At 25.6% G+C, this 19,647-nt stretch overlaps 3 protein-coding genes across 3 annotated transcripts; all 3 read right to left on the bottom strand.

The window, feature by feature from the left end:
* Positions 1-351: 351 nt before the first annotated feature.
* LOC128956191 (cytochrome P450 3A56-like) lies at positions 352-2,373 on the bottom strand. Its single transcript, XM_054301876.1, has 5 exons — positions 2,260-2,373; positions 1,929-2,106; positions 1,403-1,762; positions 837-1,302; positions 352-775 (listed from the first exon to the last, which is right to left on the bottom strand). Exons 1-5 carry the CDS (start codon positions 2,322-2,324, stop codon positions 429-431), a joined length of 1,416 nt encoding a protein of 471 aa, XP_054157851.1. The 5' UTR covers positions 2,325-2,373; the 3' UTR covers positions 352-428.
* Positions 2,374-6,578: 4,205 nt separating this feature from the next.
* On the bottom strand, positions 6,579-9,256 carry LOC128956188 (cytochrome P450 3A8-like). Its single transcript, XM_054301873.1, has 6 exons — positions 9,009-9,256; positions 8,774-8,923; positions 8,023-8,200; positions 7,603-7,947; positions 7,031-7,538; positions 6,579-6,934 (listed from the first exon to the last, which is right to left on the bottom strand). The coding sequence occupies exons 1-6, from the start codon at positions 9,071-9,073 to the stop codon at positions 6,579-6,581; spliced, it is 1,602 nt and encodes a 533-aa protein (XP_054157848.1). The 5' UTR covers positions 9,074-9,256.
* A 1,844-nt stretch (positions 9,257-11,100) lies between these two features.
* LOC128955552 (uncharacterized) lies at positions 11,101-19,441 on the bottom strand. Its single transcript, XM_054301226.1, has 12 exons — positions 19,366-19,441; positions 19,100-19,249; positions 18,743-18,920; positions 18,299-18,658; positions 17,771-18,227; positions 17,155-17,500; positions 15,854-15,907; positions 15,590-15,739; positions 15,294-15,471; positions 14,837-15,196; positions 14,308-14,764; positions 11,101-11,447 (listed from the first exon to the last, which is right to left on the bottom strand). The coding sequence occupies exons 1-12, from the start codon at positions 19,416-19,418 to the stop codon at positions 11,101-11,103; spliced, it is 3,090 nt and encodes a 1,029-aa protein (XP_054157201.1). The 5' UTR covers positions 19,419-19,441.
* Between the last annotated feature and the right edge of the window lie 206 nt (positions 19,442-19,647).

Raw genomic sequence — 19,647 nt, 5'->3', positions numbered from 1 at the left:
TTTGTTTTGTATAAATATATAGTAAATATAGGCTAAGTTAAATTCAATGACAATACAAATTTATTATGGCATTTATAATTATTTTTAAAAAATTAATATACTGTATACGAATACAATCATACATTATACTAAAAATTTTTATTGACAATACATTTATATTAGAAAATATTTAATGTTAATAATTAAAATTAAAAAAAACAATATTAATATCACTTTTATTAATTAAAATTACTTTTTTTAATCTTAAGTTTTATACACAGTCTGAAAGCTGAACAGTTAGTCAACAGAATTTTTATAGATGGATGAAATAATTTAATATCATCTATCTATTTAAGTTTAATCTGGGGGTGTCTATAGGGTGGGTTGTCTATAGGGTGGGCTGTTTATTAATCAAATACATTTATATAATAATAGTTTTATCAAAAATTTTATCTCAACTCCATTCCGATATCAATTGATTCAAAATTACGACTAAATTGCGTTTTGATCTCAATTAACGGTACTTTTGTTTTTGTTGTCCGAAACAAATGATATTTATTGACCAAATAGGCTGCGGTTGTCTTTGTCTCCATCAATGCAAACCTCATTCCCACACAATTTCTGGGACCCAAACCAAACGGCATATAAGTATAGGGAACTAACTTATCCCGATTGTAGGGCATAAACCTTTCGGGATCCCAACGATCGGGTTCGGGATAGTATTCGGGATTGTGATGTAAAGTTTCGATATCAAAGTTAACGATCATTCCCTTCGGGATTTCTAAGCCAATACTCTCTTAAATTATAAACATATATAACATAATTATATTAAATATATATATATATAAATACAGTACCAATTAAATAATCCTGCGATGAAACTCTTTGTGTGGACGCAAACGTATTGTATAGTCTAAGTGTCTCTGCAATACAGGCCTCCAAATATGGCATTTTAGCGATTGTCTCGTAATCGTATTGACCATCAAATTGTTGTATTTCTTCATATAATTTTTGCTGACATTCCTCATCCAATGCCAGTCTATAGAAAAGTAATGACAACAGAAAACAAGTAGTTTCATAGCCGGCCACAAAAAATATGAAAGACGAGGCCAATAGATCTGTGTCTGTGATACTTATTTTATTCATTGTTTTCATATTAATCTTATTGTCTGATTTCCCGTAAATTTGTTCGCTATTATCATCGACGATGTCTTTATCATCGCTTGTATCAAATGTTTTATTTTTTGCGTCTAAAATCAATTGCAAATAATCTTTATGTTTGACATTTTTCTCGGATTTTCGTTGATCTATAATTGATTGGATCTGAATGAAAAAAACAATGATTCGTTAAATATTAAATATATAAATAACATATAATCAAAATATAATGTAATTAATATTATTATTGACAATAACTACTGACCGCTTGAGTGAAAAATTTTGTGACCGACGGCGGTGTTAGTTTAAATCCTACGGCTTTTGCAAAATTTTTGCCAAAAGACAACAATAGTTTCAATACTAAGTATCTCCAGCCGATTGAAAACACTTTTTTAGCATTCAATATAAACTCATTGGGCTTTCCGTCACTATAGACGTCTATTTTCGTACCGAAAGCACTGGCGGCGATCACATCCATTGTCAGACAACCCATTGTTTTAATCATTTCAATGTCTTCTTCTTTGTTCAACATCTTTGACTCCAGATATTCATCCAATCGTTGAACACAATCAATGATAATCGGATGTATTGCACGCATTCTTCCCGGAGAAAAGGTCGGAGATATCTATATATATATAAATAAAATGATTAAAATTTTTAATATATATTTTAAATATACAGTATATATAAATTTAGATATAATATATATATATATATATAAATAATTGGGCACAACTATGTCAGACAATTATATATATATATAATATTTTAATATTTATAATTAACAATACAATTGATCGCATATTTTTCCATTCATTTCCCTTTAGACTAGACAGTGCTCTGTCGTGCAATTCATCGCCAAATATAAAGTCGTCTCTATCGGTAAATAAGTGGAAGCTTTTAAAATTAATTTCTTTAACAATTTCCGGATCAGATGTACAAAGAATTGGTTGATCACCGAAATATAGACTGTTTTTTTTTTAATTATTAGTTGTTTTATTAATTAAAAAAAATAAAAAATAAATTAATTGTAAAAAACCATATATTAGAGATTTAATATATATATATATATATATAATTAATTATTTATAATATTGAAGGAACAAAAAATTAAATACAAACCCATAAAGTTTGCCATATTTTTTGTAACAATTCAAAGTCAAGTCGTGATGATTCTCTGAAAACATAGATTTAAGTAACTTTATAATTGGATACGGTTTGGGACCAGGAATACCACGGGATGACCAATAAGTATAGTTACGTTTAGTCTTACTATTAATTATAGTATTTTGGTTTATTATTATTATTATTTTTTTAATTGTAAAAATATATTTTAATAAAATAAATATTATAAAATATACTTACTAATAATATAATAATATTAATAGAAAAACAACAATAATCTTTAAGATCAAGTAAATCATTGTTTTTTTATTAATAAAAAAAATTAAAAAATTAATATACTAACAAATAAAATTAAATGTTTAGTTAATACAGTAACAATGTTTTTATAATTTTAATACTATATTATAACTATAGTTTAATACATAAAAAAATGTCAATCCTTTTATACTTTTGGATTATCGTTTATTATTGTAAATTAAAATTTTTCTCATTTAGAAATTTTGACATTTAAAAAAAAAATAATTTAAAATGAAAAAAACGAGTGTGTCTTAAACAGCGGCGCCGACTACGACAGCGGCGATGCATTTAATTTCAAATTATCTGGTCAGCAATACGTTGGATTTAAAAGTGACCAAGGTAAATGTTGTAGATAATTTAAAACTAAATAAGATTGTAATTGGTCATTTTTTAATTAATTGCATGATTGGCCATATAATATACAGTCGACTGTTAAAAAAAATTGTAAAAATGATAGTCGACTGCAATTATCTGCCCAATCATGGAATTAATTAAAAAATGACCAATTACAATATTATTTAGTTTTAAATTATATACAACATTGCCCTTGGTCACTTTTAAAACCAACGTATTGTTGACCAGATATTGAAATTTAAAGCACCGCCGCTGTCATCGTCGGCGCCGTTGTTTAACTCTCTCGAAAAAAAACATTCAATTTGTCAAATCATTATAATATTGTTATGATTCGAGAACAGGAATAAGATTCTTGTCCTGATTTTGTTCAAATGTGTTATAATGTGTGTTATGATTGACAACCAATGCATCAATTATGAAGACCTGAAGTGATAAACGATCTGCAGTTGTGGTCCAAAGGCTAAGCTTGGACTGACCCGAATCAGTAGTATATGACTTTATTAGTCCTATAAACGGTGGGGACAGTAGAAGCGGACAGTGAATGTTAGGACCAGTCGGTGTATAGTATGAATAATTCATTAATTTAATAATAACACCCATTATTATTATTATTTAATTATAACTTGAGTCTATATGTTATGACAATGGTTTTTAGCGGTACAGTCAAAAACAATAGACTCATAGTTTTATATTTACCTGCCCTGTCCCGCATTGCCATTTATTTTCAAACAGTGACATTTATTGATTGAGTCTATCAATAAATGCAATAATATTAATAATATCTAAATTTAGTGTGTTTTGCCATTCATTGCGTGATAAGGTTATGGTTTTAAATTCAGATATCAATTGCTTAATATTTATGCATATATTTAAGAATTGTCAGACAGATATTTATTAATCATTTGGTAATGTCTTTAACATAGATGAGACAGTACTTGATAATTAAGGTAACACTCATAATGACTAAAAGATAGAGACACTGAGAAAATATATTTTAAATAAAAAGTAGTATATATACTGTATTGATAGATATGGTTAGTGTATGTAAATACTAACATATTATTGGTTGGTTTGAATGATTTGACCAGTAATAGACAGGTCTATACGATAATCATCTGTTTAGCGTTTAGTGTATTAGCTGTTCGGTGGTATAGTCGCCAGTGATACATAAATAGTAAGACAATAATACTAGGAATTGGCAATCATTGCTCAACACTCAGACGAAGCATATCCCGAAGTAAACGCTCCAAAGACGAAGACACCGAAACCGTTCTCAGCGTACTGGACTTGCGGTGCGCACAGTCAACAGTCCAGTCTTACTGAAAATGTCGAACACATGTAAAGAAAACGGAAGCAAAAATAATATTCACTCACAAACAGATATTAGATATCTGAAAATTGGTTTTTTTAAGTGAAGAAATTTTAGTCAACTTTCTTCTAGTCAAACGCTTCTTAAGGTAACCACAGAAGAAATAATCCATCGATGACGCATCAGGACTTGAGTGCACCCATTGCTGTGGTTTAAAAAATGTCACATTCACAAAATCCAATGTCCTTATGGCCACATGACTGGGTGCCGACTTCTGATGAAAGCAGTAACCTCTAAAAAATCTCAAAAACAAGGATTTGTTCCCATTCTTCGGTGGAAATTTTTGGCCATATCTTTAATTGTACTTAAAATCAAATGATATCACAATAATTATATCATTTTTAAAAATGTTTTTATCTCAAAACAAATAAGTCTATCACGTGTTTTTAATGTTAAATCATACATTAAAAAACGTCATCAACTTTAATCTCCCTATCTGTATATATATATATACTTATGCTTTAGTATTGTTATAATCAGTAACAATCAGTTATTTAATATTATACGACATTTTTTTTTGTTAAACATTAATAAAAATTTATTCAATTTTAACAAATTGTTATTAATTTTTTTTTTGTCTATCGCATACTAGTCTAACAATATATATTTAGTTATTCGTTTTTTTCATAACAAAAATATATTATAAATAACAATAAATTTCATATCATTAAAGTATTTAGAAAATACTTTTACTAAAATAAATTATACTTTATTAATAAATAATTTATTTTATATGCTATATAATATATTATACAGTATATTACAACCCAACCAAACAAAATATTAATAATCATAAATAACAGTTTAAGATAATAATTCCTGAATTACAATTAATTATTTATTGTCTAAAAATATAGCTTTATATATTCTTTATCATAGTTATAATATTTGTGTATATTTAAAAAAAAACAATTATCACAATATCAAGCAGAGTTATCAAGCAAGAAATATTATAAACTATTTTAATATAAATAAAAATTATTATTATATATATATATATATATTTATATTTTTATAGTTATATATATATACTCTACATATAAATTATGAATGTCTATACAATTACTAAAATGATACAGACAATTATTATATTTACAATTAATTATAAGTGAAAATAATATGTCAATCAAATTTTTTAAAAAAAAAACTCAAAACATTTATATTAAAAATTATTTTACAAATTTATATAATACAAAGAAATTATCATATAAGTAACAAAATTAATATTATAAAATTTCTAATTAATATAATTAGAGTTCTAGAAACTTTTAAAAAGGAGTGAATTTTAGTAATTTAAAAAAAAATCTATTAAAATATTTTTCTGAAAATAAGGAAAATGAAATATTATCCATTACTAACCCTCAGTTTGAAAGGAAATATATTATCAAAAATTATTATCATAACAATTATTTCATATCATTAAAGTATTTAAGAAAAAAATGCTAAATTATACTTTATTAATGAATAATTATATATTAGTACTATATAATAACGGTATAATAATAATCTTTATTTTACATACTTGTTATGAAATACAATATTTACATAATTAAATTACAATATATGTTTATGACAATAAAAATGATAATATATATATATATATAATTACATATTTATTTAAAGTAACAATTAAGCAAATTAGTTATTTTATTATAATTGATTTCATTTCTAATATTTTTTTGGTAAATTGTTAAATAATTTTACATTATAATCAAAAAAGTTTTTATCAAACTTTTTTTATTCTATTAACAGTTTTTTTTATAATATATTATATCATATCATAATATATTATACAGTATATAACAACAACCAAATAATATATTGATAATCATAACTAACACTTTAAGATAATAATTTATCAATTACAATTAATTAATTATTGTATAAATATATCACTTTATTTATGCTTTATCTAAGTTATAATATTTGTATATATATTTTAATAAATTAAATAATTAGATTGTAATATATAATTTAAAAAAAAACATTTATCATTATAATGGAGTTATCAAGCAAGAAATAGTATAAACTAGTTTAATATAAATAAAAATTATAATATATATATATATAGTTATATATACTCTACATATAAAGTATGAACAATACAATCACTAAAATGATACAGACAATTATTATATTTACAATTAATTATAAGTAAATTTACAATAATAAAAACTGTATATATAATAGATAATGTATAGCTATAATACAATAATATAATTAAATAAAATTATTATATTCAATAGCTATAGAATTACTGTATTATTGAAATAAAAACATTATTTATTAATCAGTCCTAAACGGTTTGCCTGTACTGTACGCCTATTGTAATATCGGTCGGTATGGGGAACGTTGACTTTTGTACGTACTTTAAGGGAACTTTAGTATTGGCTGTTCGTACAAATTCATACTTTATGAGTGTCCGGACGACTACAGTCTTGGCCTCCATAAGCGCGAAACGCATACCCACACAATTTCGCGGACCGGCACCAAACGGCAGATAGGTGTAGGGTATGATTTTATCACGATTTTCCGGGAGAAAGCGTTCCGGTCGAAACTGTTTCGGTTCGGGATAGTAGTCGGGGTTGTAGTGTAGTGCGTGAATCGGTATGATTATGTGTACACCCTTTTCCACTGTTATTCCCGTATCGCCTGTTTTTTTTTAAATTTTAATAGACAATTATAAGATATAATTTTTACAAATTTGTTGAGCACTGGTATGGAAAGTAAGTTAAATAATATGTTTACCTAATTTGTAGTCCTGAGAGGCTACACGACCGGTTTGCGGAGCCGGACTATACATACGCAGTGTCTCCGATATACAGGCGTCCAAATAAGGCAACCGTATAATTGTCTCGTAATCAATATGGCCGCTGGCGTCACAATTACCGCGGATTTCGTCCACCAATTTCTGCTGAGATTCCGGATTAATGGCCAACGAATAGATCAAATGAGCCAACAGTGTGGCCGTTGTCTCATAACCGGCCAAAAAGAAAACAAAACTCGTGGCTAATATATCAATCTCTTTGATTTCCAGTTTGTCTCTGTTCTTCAACAATCGGCTATTGTCTTCCAGGCCGTGATGTGCTTCAGCATCCATAAGCTTGTCATCGGCGCTGCTGCTGCTGTTGTTGTCATCATCAACAGCAGTCACATTGTTGTCAACCTTTTTCTGTGCGTCAATCATCAGCTGAAGAAAGTCGTAGTGTTTGTGACCACTTTGATCCTCTTTTCTTTGTTTGATAATCTCTTTGATCTGATCCAACAAATTATATCAAATGTATATCAAATATCACTAAAAAAAAGAAAGAAATACTTACGGCATTCAGGAAAAACTTATAGACAGACGGATCGATAATAGATATCTTGAAGAAGCGCATCATACGATTGGCCAATAAAAATAAGACACCTCTCCATAGACTACCCGAAAACAATGACTTGGCGTTCACAACAAACGGATTGTTCGGGTCGTTATGAGTGTCGGTTTTGGTGGCAAAAGCACAGCTGGCGATCACATCCATGGTATAGTTGCCCATCAGTCCCTTCATCTCTATTTCATTACCATCAGTGGCCACCTTATCTAAGACCCGGTCGACACTTTGGGCGCAATGATCCACTAATGTCATCATTTTTCTCAACTTTCCCGTAGTGAATGACGGCGACACCTGAACGACAGTTTAAGTTAATCACATGGATTTTGTTTAGTTATTTATTAGTAGTTAAATAGATAATTGTCTTACAATAGATCTCTGTCTTTTCCATTCGTCGTCCTTAACAACGGTCATCGCGTGATCCATCACTTCATCAATTGGTCCCAAGTCTCGGCGATTGACAAAAATATGAAAATCTTTAACCATAATGTTTTTGATTAACTCGGGATCGGCCACAACCAACATCGGATCTTTGCCCATATATATACTGTAAATTAAAAACCCATATTAATATAATATATATATATATAAATATATATTTATAAAAATAAATAATTATTAAATATAATAGTCATTAAACAGTATTGCAAGTATGGGTAGATATGGTGTATGCATTTGGGTAGAGTATTCAGGTTAGACAGGTATTCAATTCAATCAATTAGTTTATATTAAATATCTGATAAACTATACAATCAATTTTAAAAATGACCATGGGCATAATTGTAGATATTGCATTAAACTCAACATTATTGTAATTGGTCTTTTTTTGTTGTTGATTAAATGTAAAATTAATTAGATAATAGTAGATAATAGTTAAATATTTTATGTGGATGCTATTTTCTAATTAATTTTACAATTAATAAAAAAATAACCAATTATAATAATGTTGATTTTAATATTATCTATAATTATGCCCCTTGGTCATCTTTAAATTAAATGTATTGTTTATCATATATTTAATATAAACTAATGAGTGTAATACCTGTCTAACCGAATACTCTCCCAAATTCATACACCATATCTATCAACATTTGTAATACTTGTAATAAATATGACTAACCCATAGATAGATCCATATTTAGCTAACCGGTCCTCTTCTATCAGTTGAAATCGTTTGATAATCAATTCCCAAACATTTCCAAACAATACGACCGGTTTCGGACCTTTTACGCCACGGGATGACCAGTAGTTAAAATTTTTGGTCAAATAACTGTTAAAAATCAATTTTATTTACAAATTTTTGATATCATTTATATACTTTCGTTTAATATTAATATATAGGTACTAATACATACAAATAAAGTGCAGTCAATGATGCTGTAGTAATGATAGCTAATGTTGTATAACTTATGTCAAACATTTTAATAATAATAATAAGTTATCGCACAAAACAATGAAATTTTCTAAAAGTTGTGAACAACTATAATGTATTTTCAATAATAATTGTCAGATTTATTGCAATCAAATGCAAACATACGGTGTGTTTATATACTAAACATTTGTGTTTTCAATAGTCATTCAGTACATTAGGTACGACACGAACTAATCTATTCAATGAATATTCTGCACAAACTCTCTCTCTCTCTCTCTCTCTCTCTCTCTCTCTCTCTCTCTCTCTCTCTCTCTCTCTCTCTCTCTCTCTCTCTCTCTCTCTCTCTCTCTTAATTATACTGTACAACTAAGTTAGTACTACTAACCAGTGTTGGCAGAGACAAAGTGTATGTATAATACAAAGCGTATTATACAGTATAATACAATGTAAATTACATGACAATTTTGGCTTACAAAAAAAATTTAGCGCCACCTAGTAACAAAAATACTAAAATTCACAAACAAACACATGTTTTGTAATAATAATAATTTTTTTATTTTGAAAAAATTGAAATTAGCTATTCAATTTAATTCTGGTATTGAAATATATTAATAAAATAATTAATATTAATTTTTAATAGTTTTAGAAAACAACGATTCTAATAACGATATTGAAATTATGTAATAATAATCATTTTAATAAAAAAAATAAATATTTTATCATTGTTAATGTAATTTTTCTATATTGTAAAATACATCCAATACATTGTATTTTACTGTATTTTACAAAGTTGAAATTGAAAACCTTGTATTTTTCCAACCCTGCTACTAACTATACATTAATGTAAACTACAGTAGTAGTAATACTGGTTTCTGTTTACTATTTATATTATTATTATTATTATTATTATATTGGAGAACGACCTTCAAATTGAATGATTATATCCTAAAATATTTTACAGTATATATATAGATGTAATGTATAATATTTCTATAGTTTATTCAACTAAACTATTATCAAGTTTATCTAGAAATATATTTTCAAAAAAACTTGAAAAGTTTTGTTTTCTGAAATCTATATGAGCCTTTTTAGTGTGTGTGTCTGTGTGTCTGTAGCATTTCATTTTGCGAATTTTGAAATTCTGACTTCAGATTCGGTTAGAGGACTACTAATAATATATTGAAAAGTTGCATCAAAATTTTGATATCTCTTCGGGAACATAGACAAAATGGCGGCCAAAATAAGAAAAATGTTAAGTAATTTTTTTTAAGTATAGATTTGAATAAAGCATCAAAAACAAGGATAAAAATATGCATTAAAATTTTGATATCTACGGGAACAAAAAGAATAAGTATAAGAGGCAAAAGTATAATTATTTTTATGATTATTTTGTTATACTAAATCATTTGATACCACACATGAGTACTTATTTTGTCAAACCGAGTCATTTGATACCCTACATGACTAAAGTTAAGCTTATTTTGTCATACTGAATCATTTGATACCATACATGACAATATTTATATTATGTATATTTGACCAGTTTTTAAATTTTTATATATTATTATATAGACGCTATAATTATACAAACTAATGGTTTTCAATGCTATTCAAGTTTTTTTTCTGAAAATGCTTTCTAGCATTCTTAACTGGTTTTTATTAATCATTATTATTGATTAAAAAAAGTGTTAATTCACTAATAATAGTGAACTACGTAAACATTTTATCACTTTATTATTGTTATTATTAATATTGTATTATTGTTTTCTATGTTACACATTATTATGTAATAAATTTTAATTATAATTTTTTATTGATTAATTTTTTTTAACTAAAAATATATAATATTATTTATTGTAAAATACTTTTCATTAGCTATAATATATATGTATATTTTTAAAAAATTTTCAACAAATTTAATACATTTTAGATTTATTAGATATTTTATACAATAATGTTTAATTAGGTTAATCTATCAAATAAAAAACTATTATTTTTTTAGATCAAATTTCTATTTAAAGAGATTTAAACATTAGTTTTATTAAATTTTTAATTTAAGATAACATGACTTTTTACTATCTCTTTTTAACTCCGATTTTAATTTCTCCGCAATTTAATAAAAATTGCATTTTCAGTGGTTTTAGTTTATCGGGAGTGTTGTCTGTCCGCACAAATTGATATTTATTGACCAAATAGGCTGTGGCTGTCTTTGCTTCCATCAATGCAAACCTCATTCCCACACAATTTCTGGGACCCAAACCAAACGGCATATAAGTATAGGGAACTAACTTATCCCGATTGTAGGGCATAAACCGTTCGGGATTCCAACGATCGGGTTCGGGATAGTATTCGGGATTGTGATGTATATATTGAATGTTAGCGCTAACAACCGTTCCTTTTGGTATAGTTATACCGGTATCGCCTAAAAATATATATAATAAAAACTATATTTAAATTTAATTAAGTGATTTTAAAAAAAAATAAATATTTATGATAATTATGATTTAGATATTAATGATTAAAACAATAATATTGTAATATTAATTAATATTACAACTAATGAATAATAATATTGTTTTTTTATTTAGATATTGTTTATAATAAAGATCATTATTTTTTTAAAAAAATAAAAATAATAATAACAAACATTATACCAGTATATATATATATATAACAAGACTTTTAAGGCCGTAATTACGGCCCGTTTTTTATTAAATTAAAACATAAATTGTGTTTTTTTATAAATATTTTTTATTCAATGATAGTATTGAGACCGTAATAGCGACAAATAATTTGAAATATTAGTTTTGAAATGTTATGAAAACTTTGTGAAAGTGTCAGATAATCTTAAACAGCGGAGGCGGAGGCGATGATATTAATTGCAATTATATGTGATCAACAATAGGTTGAATTAAATAGTGACCAAGGGCAATGTTGTAGATAAATTTAAAATAAATAAAATTGTAACTGGTCATTTTTTTTAATAAAATTTTATTATATGCTAATAATTTACAGTCGACTGTTTAAAAAAAATTTATAAATGATAGTCGATTGGCATTTATCTGGCCAATCATACAATTAATAAAAAAAATGACCAATTACAGTTTTGTTTATTTTAAAATTATCTACAACATTGCCCTTGGTCACTTTTTAATTGAATGTATTGTTGACCATATAATTGTAATTAATATCATCGCCTCCGCCGCCGCTGTTTAAGACTCTGTGAAAGTGTTGCCTAAAAATTTGATGCTATGTCTCACACACATGATATCAATGCTTATAAATTATAAGTTATAATTTGTTTAAGTGTGTTATATAATACATAATATGTATCACATTGTATAGCGTACTGTAGCTAATAGATCACATATAGTGATATACACACAAAGCCACTTCTATGTAGGGGTCGGTAATGAGGGTCGACTACTGTCCTTTATATATGATATATCAACCTTTTAACGGACGGATAAATTATAACAAATAATATAAACAATACATCTATCGATCAAAATGGGCATCAATTATGTCACTAATTAAGAAAATAATATTTTTTAATTTATATATGAAATAATACCGTAATAACTCAAATATATATTTAAACTATCTTATAAGCAATCATATTACCGTCTTCCCATAGTTAACTCATGTTTTTAAAATTAATACCGTATTCCCATATTAAAAATAGTTTTTTTTGAAAAAGTACCGTATTCCCATATTAAAAATAGTTTTTTTTGATAAAGTACCGTATTCCCATATTAAAAATAGTTTTTTTTGATAAAGTACCGTATTCCCATATTAAAAATAGTTTTTTTTGATAAAGTACCGTATTCCCATATTAAAAATAGTTTTTTTTGATAAAGTACCGTATTCACATATTAAAAATAGTTTTTTTGAAAAAGTACCGTATTCCCATATTAAAAATAGTTTTTTTTGATAAAGTACCGTATTCCCATATTAAAAATAGTTTTTTTTGATAAAGTACCGTATTCCCATATTAAAAATAGTTTTTTTTGATAAAGTACCGTATTCCCATATTAAAAATAGTTTTTTTGAAAAAGTACCGTATTCCCATATTAAAAATAGTTTTTTTTGATAAAGTACCGTATTCCCATATTAAAAATAGTTTTTTTGAAAAAGTACCGTATTCCCATATTAAAAATAGTTTTTTTTGATAAAGTACCGTATTCCCATATTAAAAATAGTTTTTTTGATAAAGTACCGTATTCCCATATTAAAAATAGTTTTTTTTGATAAAGTACCGTATTCCCATATTAAAAATAGTTTTTTTGAAAAAGTACCGTATTCCCATATTAAAAATAGTTTTTTTTGATAAAGTACCGTATTCCCATATTAAAAATAGTTTTTTTGAAAAAGTACCGTATTCCCATATTAAAAATAGTTTTTTTGAAAAAGTACCGTATTCCCATATTAAAAATAGTTATATGGTAAAAATTGTGAAAATCATTTAAATGTGAGGCTATACGGTAAAAATTGAGAATCATTTAAATGTGAGGTTATACGGTAAAAATTGAGAAAATCATTTAAATGTGAGGTTATACGGTAAAAATTGAGAAAATCATTTAAATGTGAGGTTATACGGTAAAAATTGTGAAAATCATTTAAATGTGAGGTTATACGGTAAAAATTGTGAAAATCATTTATATGTGAGGTTATACGGTAAAAATTGTGAAAATCATTTAATGTGAGGTCATACGGTATAATCTAATGATTTTATACAATTTTTAATTTTTGGTCATAATTTATGGACAAAAATTTTTAATTCAATGTTTTGTGGTCCGTCCGCTGAATGGGGATTAGAGAAAAATAATTTAATAAATTAATAAAACTATTTTTAAAATTTTTTAAAAATTTATTCTCTTTACTAATATTTTCTTAGATATTTAACCTGTATATAAAAAATAAAAAATTAATTAATTAATTATTAGTTTAATTATAATTAATTTTCAAACTTACCCTTTATTTCATCCACTATTGCGTTAACCAGACGTTGTCCTAATTGGGATCTAATTGTGAATTTGTGTCCAATTTTTTTACTAATTTTACATTACTTTATGAGAGGGCATATAAATAGCTCTCAAATGACCCCTTTATGACAACAATTGATTAACAAATAACATAAATATTTAATTATTTAGTTTATCCGTCCGTTAATTGGTTATCCACTGTTAGGTGGATTTATAATATATATAATAATAATAATATATATATATAATATATACAGTATATGTAGACTATATATTAAATGAACATAAATTGCAAACCTAATGAATAATCTTTAGTTGAAATTCTGTCGACAGTAACCAACGGATTATATAAACGAAGTGTTTCTGCAATACACGCCTCAAGATATACCATCTTTGAGATGGACTCATAGGTATAGTTGCCATCAAATTGTTTGATTTCTTCGTACAATTTTTGTTGACAATCGTCATTCACCGTCAAATTGTATAACAATAATGTCATCAGCGATCCGGTAGTTTCATAGCCGGCAAAGAAAAACAAAAAACTTGTGGCCAACACATCATCATCAGTGATATCAATCTTGTCGGTCGGCGCGTGTTTATCACCAGTTGATCCATAAATCTCTTCACTATTGTCACCACCGATATCATTGTCATAACTGGTGTCCAGTGTTTTGTTCTGTGCGTTCAAAATCAATTGCAAATAGTCTTTACTTTTAATAGTTTCAGTCTTTCGGCGACTGACTATCGATCGGATCTAATATTTATTAATTAAATATATTTTAATTAAATTTATGAATTAATAATTAATTTTTTTAAAAATAAGTACAGCTTTTTTGAAAAATGTGGCCACATTTGGATTAATCAGTTGAAGGCCAATCAACTTAAACAGTTTGGGACTGATATTCAACAAAAAAATTGAAAACAAAAATCTTAAGTCAAATTTCACCACTTTTTGGGCATTTATTAGAAAATCACAACTTTGTTGACCATAGGTATCGACTTTAGTACCGAAAGCGCACGAAGCGATCACATCCATAGTCAGACTGGACATCAATTTTTTCAATTCAATTTCATCGATGTCTTTGTTTTTTAATTTAGTTTCAATATATTGATCCAATCGGTGAATACAATCAGTCATCATATTATTCATTGAACGAATTTTTCCCGACGAAAATGTCGGAGTTATCTATAATATATGAATTAATTGTTGATTTTAATAATTATTTATCTTTTTTTAAATAATTATTTATTAGATAATATATAAATATATATATATATAATACAATTGATCGCATATTTTTCCATTCATTTCCTTTAAGATTAAACAGTGATCTATCGTGAAGTTTGTCATCAGTTATTACTTTATCTCTATCGACAAATATATTGAAATCTTTAATCATAATATCTTTAATCAGTTTAGGATCAGCTATAGTCAGTATTGGAGACTTTCCTAAGTAATCGCTAACCAATAAAATACAAAAAATAAAATCATTATTAATCATACATTTATTTATATATATATTTATATATATATAATTATTTAAAATTTTGTTTAATATATATATATAAAAATACAAACCCATAGATTTTGCCGTATTGTTTAACATTTTCGATGCACACCTGTTGACGGGATTTTGTAATGTATTTATAAAATGTACCAAAAATTGGTATCGGTTTGGGTCCGGAAACGCCACGGGAGGTCCAAAATTTGAAATTACTTGTCAGATATCTATTGTAAATTTGTTTTATATTTTTATATTAACAATAATTTTTTTAATTATTATTATAATATTAAAATGAAATATTAATATATATATATATGTATAAATATTAATTAACTTACAAATAGCTGACCACAAGTATAATTATGATCGCAATTAATATATTCAGAAACATATTGTAAATGTATTTATCAGAAAAAATTAAATATTAATATTATAGTTAATGTTTATTATAGTTAAGTTTTGATGATACTTATATAAATGAAGTAAAATTTAACTAAAACTGATAATTAATGATGATTTTGCATAGTTTGCGCCGTTAAGTAAAAAAAACAATGAATTTTAAAATAATAGATTTTTTTTTAATTAATTAAGAATTAGAGTAAATTATAAAACATATTATTATTATATATAAATTATAGTTTTTTATATAAGTGATATGATATAACTATCAAATAGTGTGTAAATCAAAATGTCATAAAAATAAATATAATATAATGTGCAGTATATATATAATAATAAAATTATAGTACATTAGTATATAATAATATTTTAAATTAAATTTAAATTAAATATAAAAATTGAATCAAATAAAACATTTCGCAATTTATTAAATTAGAAATGTTTTTTTTACAAAAAAAACAATAAAATAAAATACTGTTTATATAATGATTAGCGTAAAACTTTATATTTATAATTATTTAATTAATATACTGAATTGTTTTTAACTAATCATAAATTACATTATAAAATTACTGCTTATTATATTAGTGAATATAATTACATTATATTTATAAATACATTATATTATACAATTATATATATACAGATAAATATATTATCTTATTTAAATTAATTGCTTTTATTTTATATAAATAATTATTTTTACAAAATATTCTTTTATATTCATATTGAAATTAATTAAAAATTTTGCACACATGAAAATATTAAATTTATAATAATAATATATTAGATTTTTTTCATTAAATATTGATATATAATTTATTACTTAATATTAAATTTTTAAGAAAAAAATACAAACCCATAAACTTTGCCATATTTTTTGTAATTATCTAAAATCATTTCCTGTATACACATTGTAAACATATGTTTAAATGTACTAACTATTGGATACGGTTTGGGTCCAGGAATACCACGGGATGACCAATAGTTATCTTTTCTTGTAGTGTAACTATTAATTATATATTAATAAAAATTTTATTTTTTAACAATAAATTTTTCGTAATATATAAACAAAAAAAATATAATACAATATAAAATTTTTATACAGTTATTAAATTATTAAGTATAATATATATATAAACTATATTCTTTATTTTTATTTTTTAGATAAATATCTATATAAAGTGATTCAAATATTAGTTTTATTAAATTTTTTATTTAAAATAACATGACTTTTTACTATCTCTTTTTAACTCCGATTTTAATTTCTCCGCAATTTAATAAAAATTGCATTTTCAGTGGTTTTAGTTTATCGGGAGTGTTGTCTGTCCGCACAAATTGATATTTATTGACCAAATAGGCTGTGGCTGTCTTTGCTTCCATCAATGCAAACCTCATTCCCACACAATTTCTGGGACCCAAACCAAACGGCATATAAGTATAGGGAACTAACTTATCCCGATTGTAGGGCATAAACCGTTCGGGATTCCAACGATCGGGTTCGGGATAGTAGTCGGGATTGTGATGTATATATTGGATGTTAGCGCTAACAAGTGTACCTTTTGGTATAGTTATGCCGGTATCGCCTTAAAAATTAATAATAAATAAACATAATTAAAAATCATTTGTTGGTTACATTAAATATTGTTATACTTATTGAATGATTTAGATATTAATTGAGTAAAAATAATAATACATATAATGAATAATAATAGTATTTTTTGTGTGCTTTACAGATATTGTTTATAATAAAGACAATTATTTTGGAAAAAGTAATAAAAGTAATAATACTATGAAATACTATAACAGTATACACTATATGTAGAGTATATAATAAATGAATATAAAATTCAAACCTAATGTATAATCTTTAGTTGAAATTCTTTCGACAGTAACCAACGGATTATATAAACCAAGAGTTTCTGCAATACACGCCTCAAGATATGTCATCTTTGAGATGGACTCATAGGTATAGTTGCCATCAAATTGTTTGATTTCTTCGTACAGTTTTTGTTGACAGTCGTCATTCATCGCCAAATTGTATAACAATAATGTCATCAGCGATCCGGTAGTTTCATAGCCGGCAACGAAAAACAAAAAACTTGTAGCCAACACATCATCATCAGTGATATCAATTTTGTCGGACGGCGCGTGTTTATCACCAATTGATCCATAAATCTCTTCACTATTGTCACCACCGATATCTTTGTCGTCATTTGTGTCCAGTGATTTATTCTGTGCGTCCAAAATCAGTTGCAAATAGTCTTTACTTTTAATACTTTCAGTCTTTCGGCGACTGACTATCGATCGGATCTAATATTTATTAAATAAATAAATTTGTATTAAATATATAAATTAATAATTAATTTTTAAAAAATTAGTACAGCTTTATTGAAAAATTTGGCCACATTTGGATCAGTCAGCTTAAGGCCAGCCAACTTAAACAGTTTGGGACTAATTGTTAAAATTAGAAATGAAATCCAAAATCTTAAGTCTAAGTTAACCACTTTTTGGGCATTAATTAGAAAATCGCTTCTTTGTTGACCATAGGTATCGACTTTAGTACCGAAAGCGCACGAAGCGATCACATCCATAGTCAGATTGGACATCACTTTTTTCAATTCAATTTCATCGATGTCTTTGTTTTGTAATTTCGTTTCAATGTATTGATCCAATCGATGAATACAATCAGCCATCATATGATGCATTGCACGCATTTTTCCCGACGAAAATGTCGGACTTATCTAATGAATTAATTAATCAATTAATTGCTTTTCTAGTTTTTTTAAAAAACTAATTATTTATCAGATTATATTAATATATAATACAATTGATCGCATATTTTTCCATTCATTTCCTTTAAGATTAAACAGTGATCTATCGTTAAGCTGATCACCAGATATTAGGTCATCTCTATCGACAAATATATTGAAATCTTTAATCATTATATCTTTAATCAGTTTAGGATCAGCTATAGACAGCATTGGAATTGTTCCGAAAAAATCGCTGACCATCAAAAAATAAATAAATAATAATAATCATTATTAATTTTTATATATTTATTATTATTTTTTAATATATATAAAAAATTGGTTTCAATTAAGTTTATAAAATCTGTTAAAGTCTATGTATTTATATACTGTAATATACACTACTATATATATATATATGATATAAATACAAACCCATAGATTTTGCCGTATTGTTTGACATTATCAATGGAAACCTCTTGCATGGATTTAAAAAAGTTTTTATAAAATGTACCGAAAATTGGTACGGGTTTAGGTCCGGGAACACCACGGGAGGTCCAAAATTTGAAATTACGTGTCAAATATCTGTTATAAAATTTATGTTATATTTTTTTATAATTAACAATAGAAAAATTTTAATTAATATTAATAATATCAAAAAAATGAAATATCAATATACATATGTATATTAATTAACTTACAAATAGCTGACCACAAGTATAGTTATAATCACAATTAATATATTAAAAAACATATTGTAAAGTATATATCAACAAATTATTAATGTTTTTTAATCATAGATTTCTAAATAAACATATTCAAATTAATAAATACTGTAATATAGCTTTAGTTTATTATTTAATAATAATTTAGTTTTATATTAATGTTTTATAATAATGTTGAATCGCAATAAATAGTGTTTCATATTTATACGTTTAGGAGATTTTTTTAGATATTTAGATAAATATTATTTACTCTAAACC

Source organism: Oppia nitens, unplaced genomic scaffold (assembly GCF_028296485.1).
Source record: "Oppia nitens isolate AA-2021 unplaced genomic scaffold, nextdenovo-longstitch-racon4-pilon3 scaffold2_pilon_pilon_pilon, whole genome shotgun sequence".
Lineage (NCBI taxonomy): Eukaryota > Metazoa > Arthropoda > Arachnida > Sarcoptiformes > Oppiidae > Oppia > Oppia nitens.
This window is presented reverse-complemented; position numbering and strand designations above follow the sequence as displayed.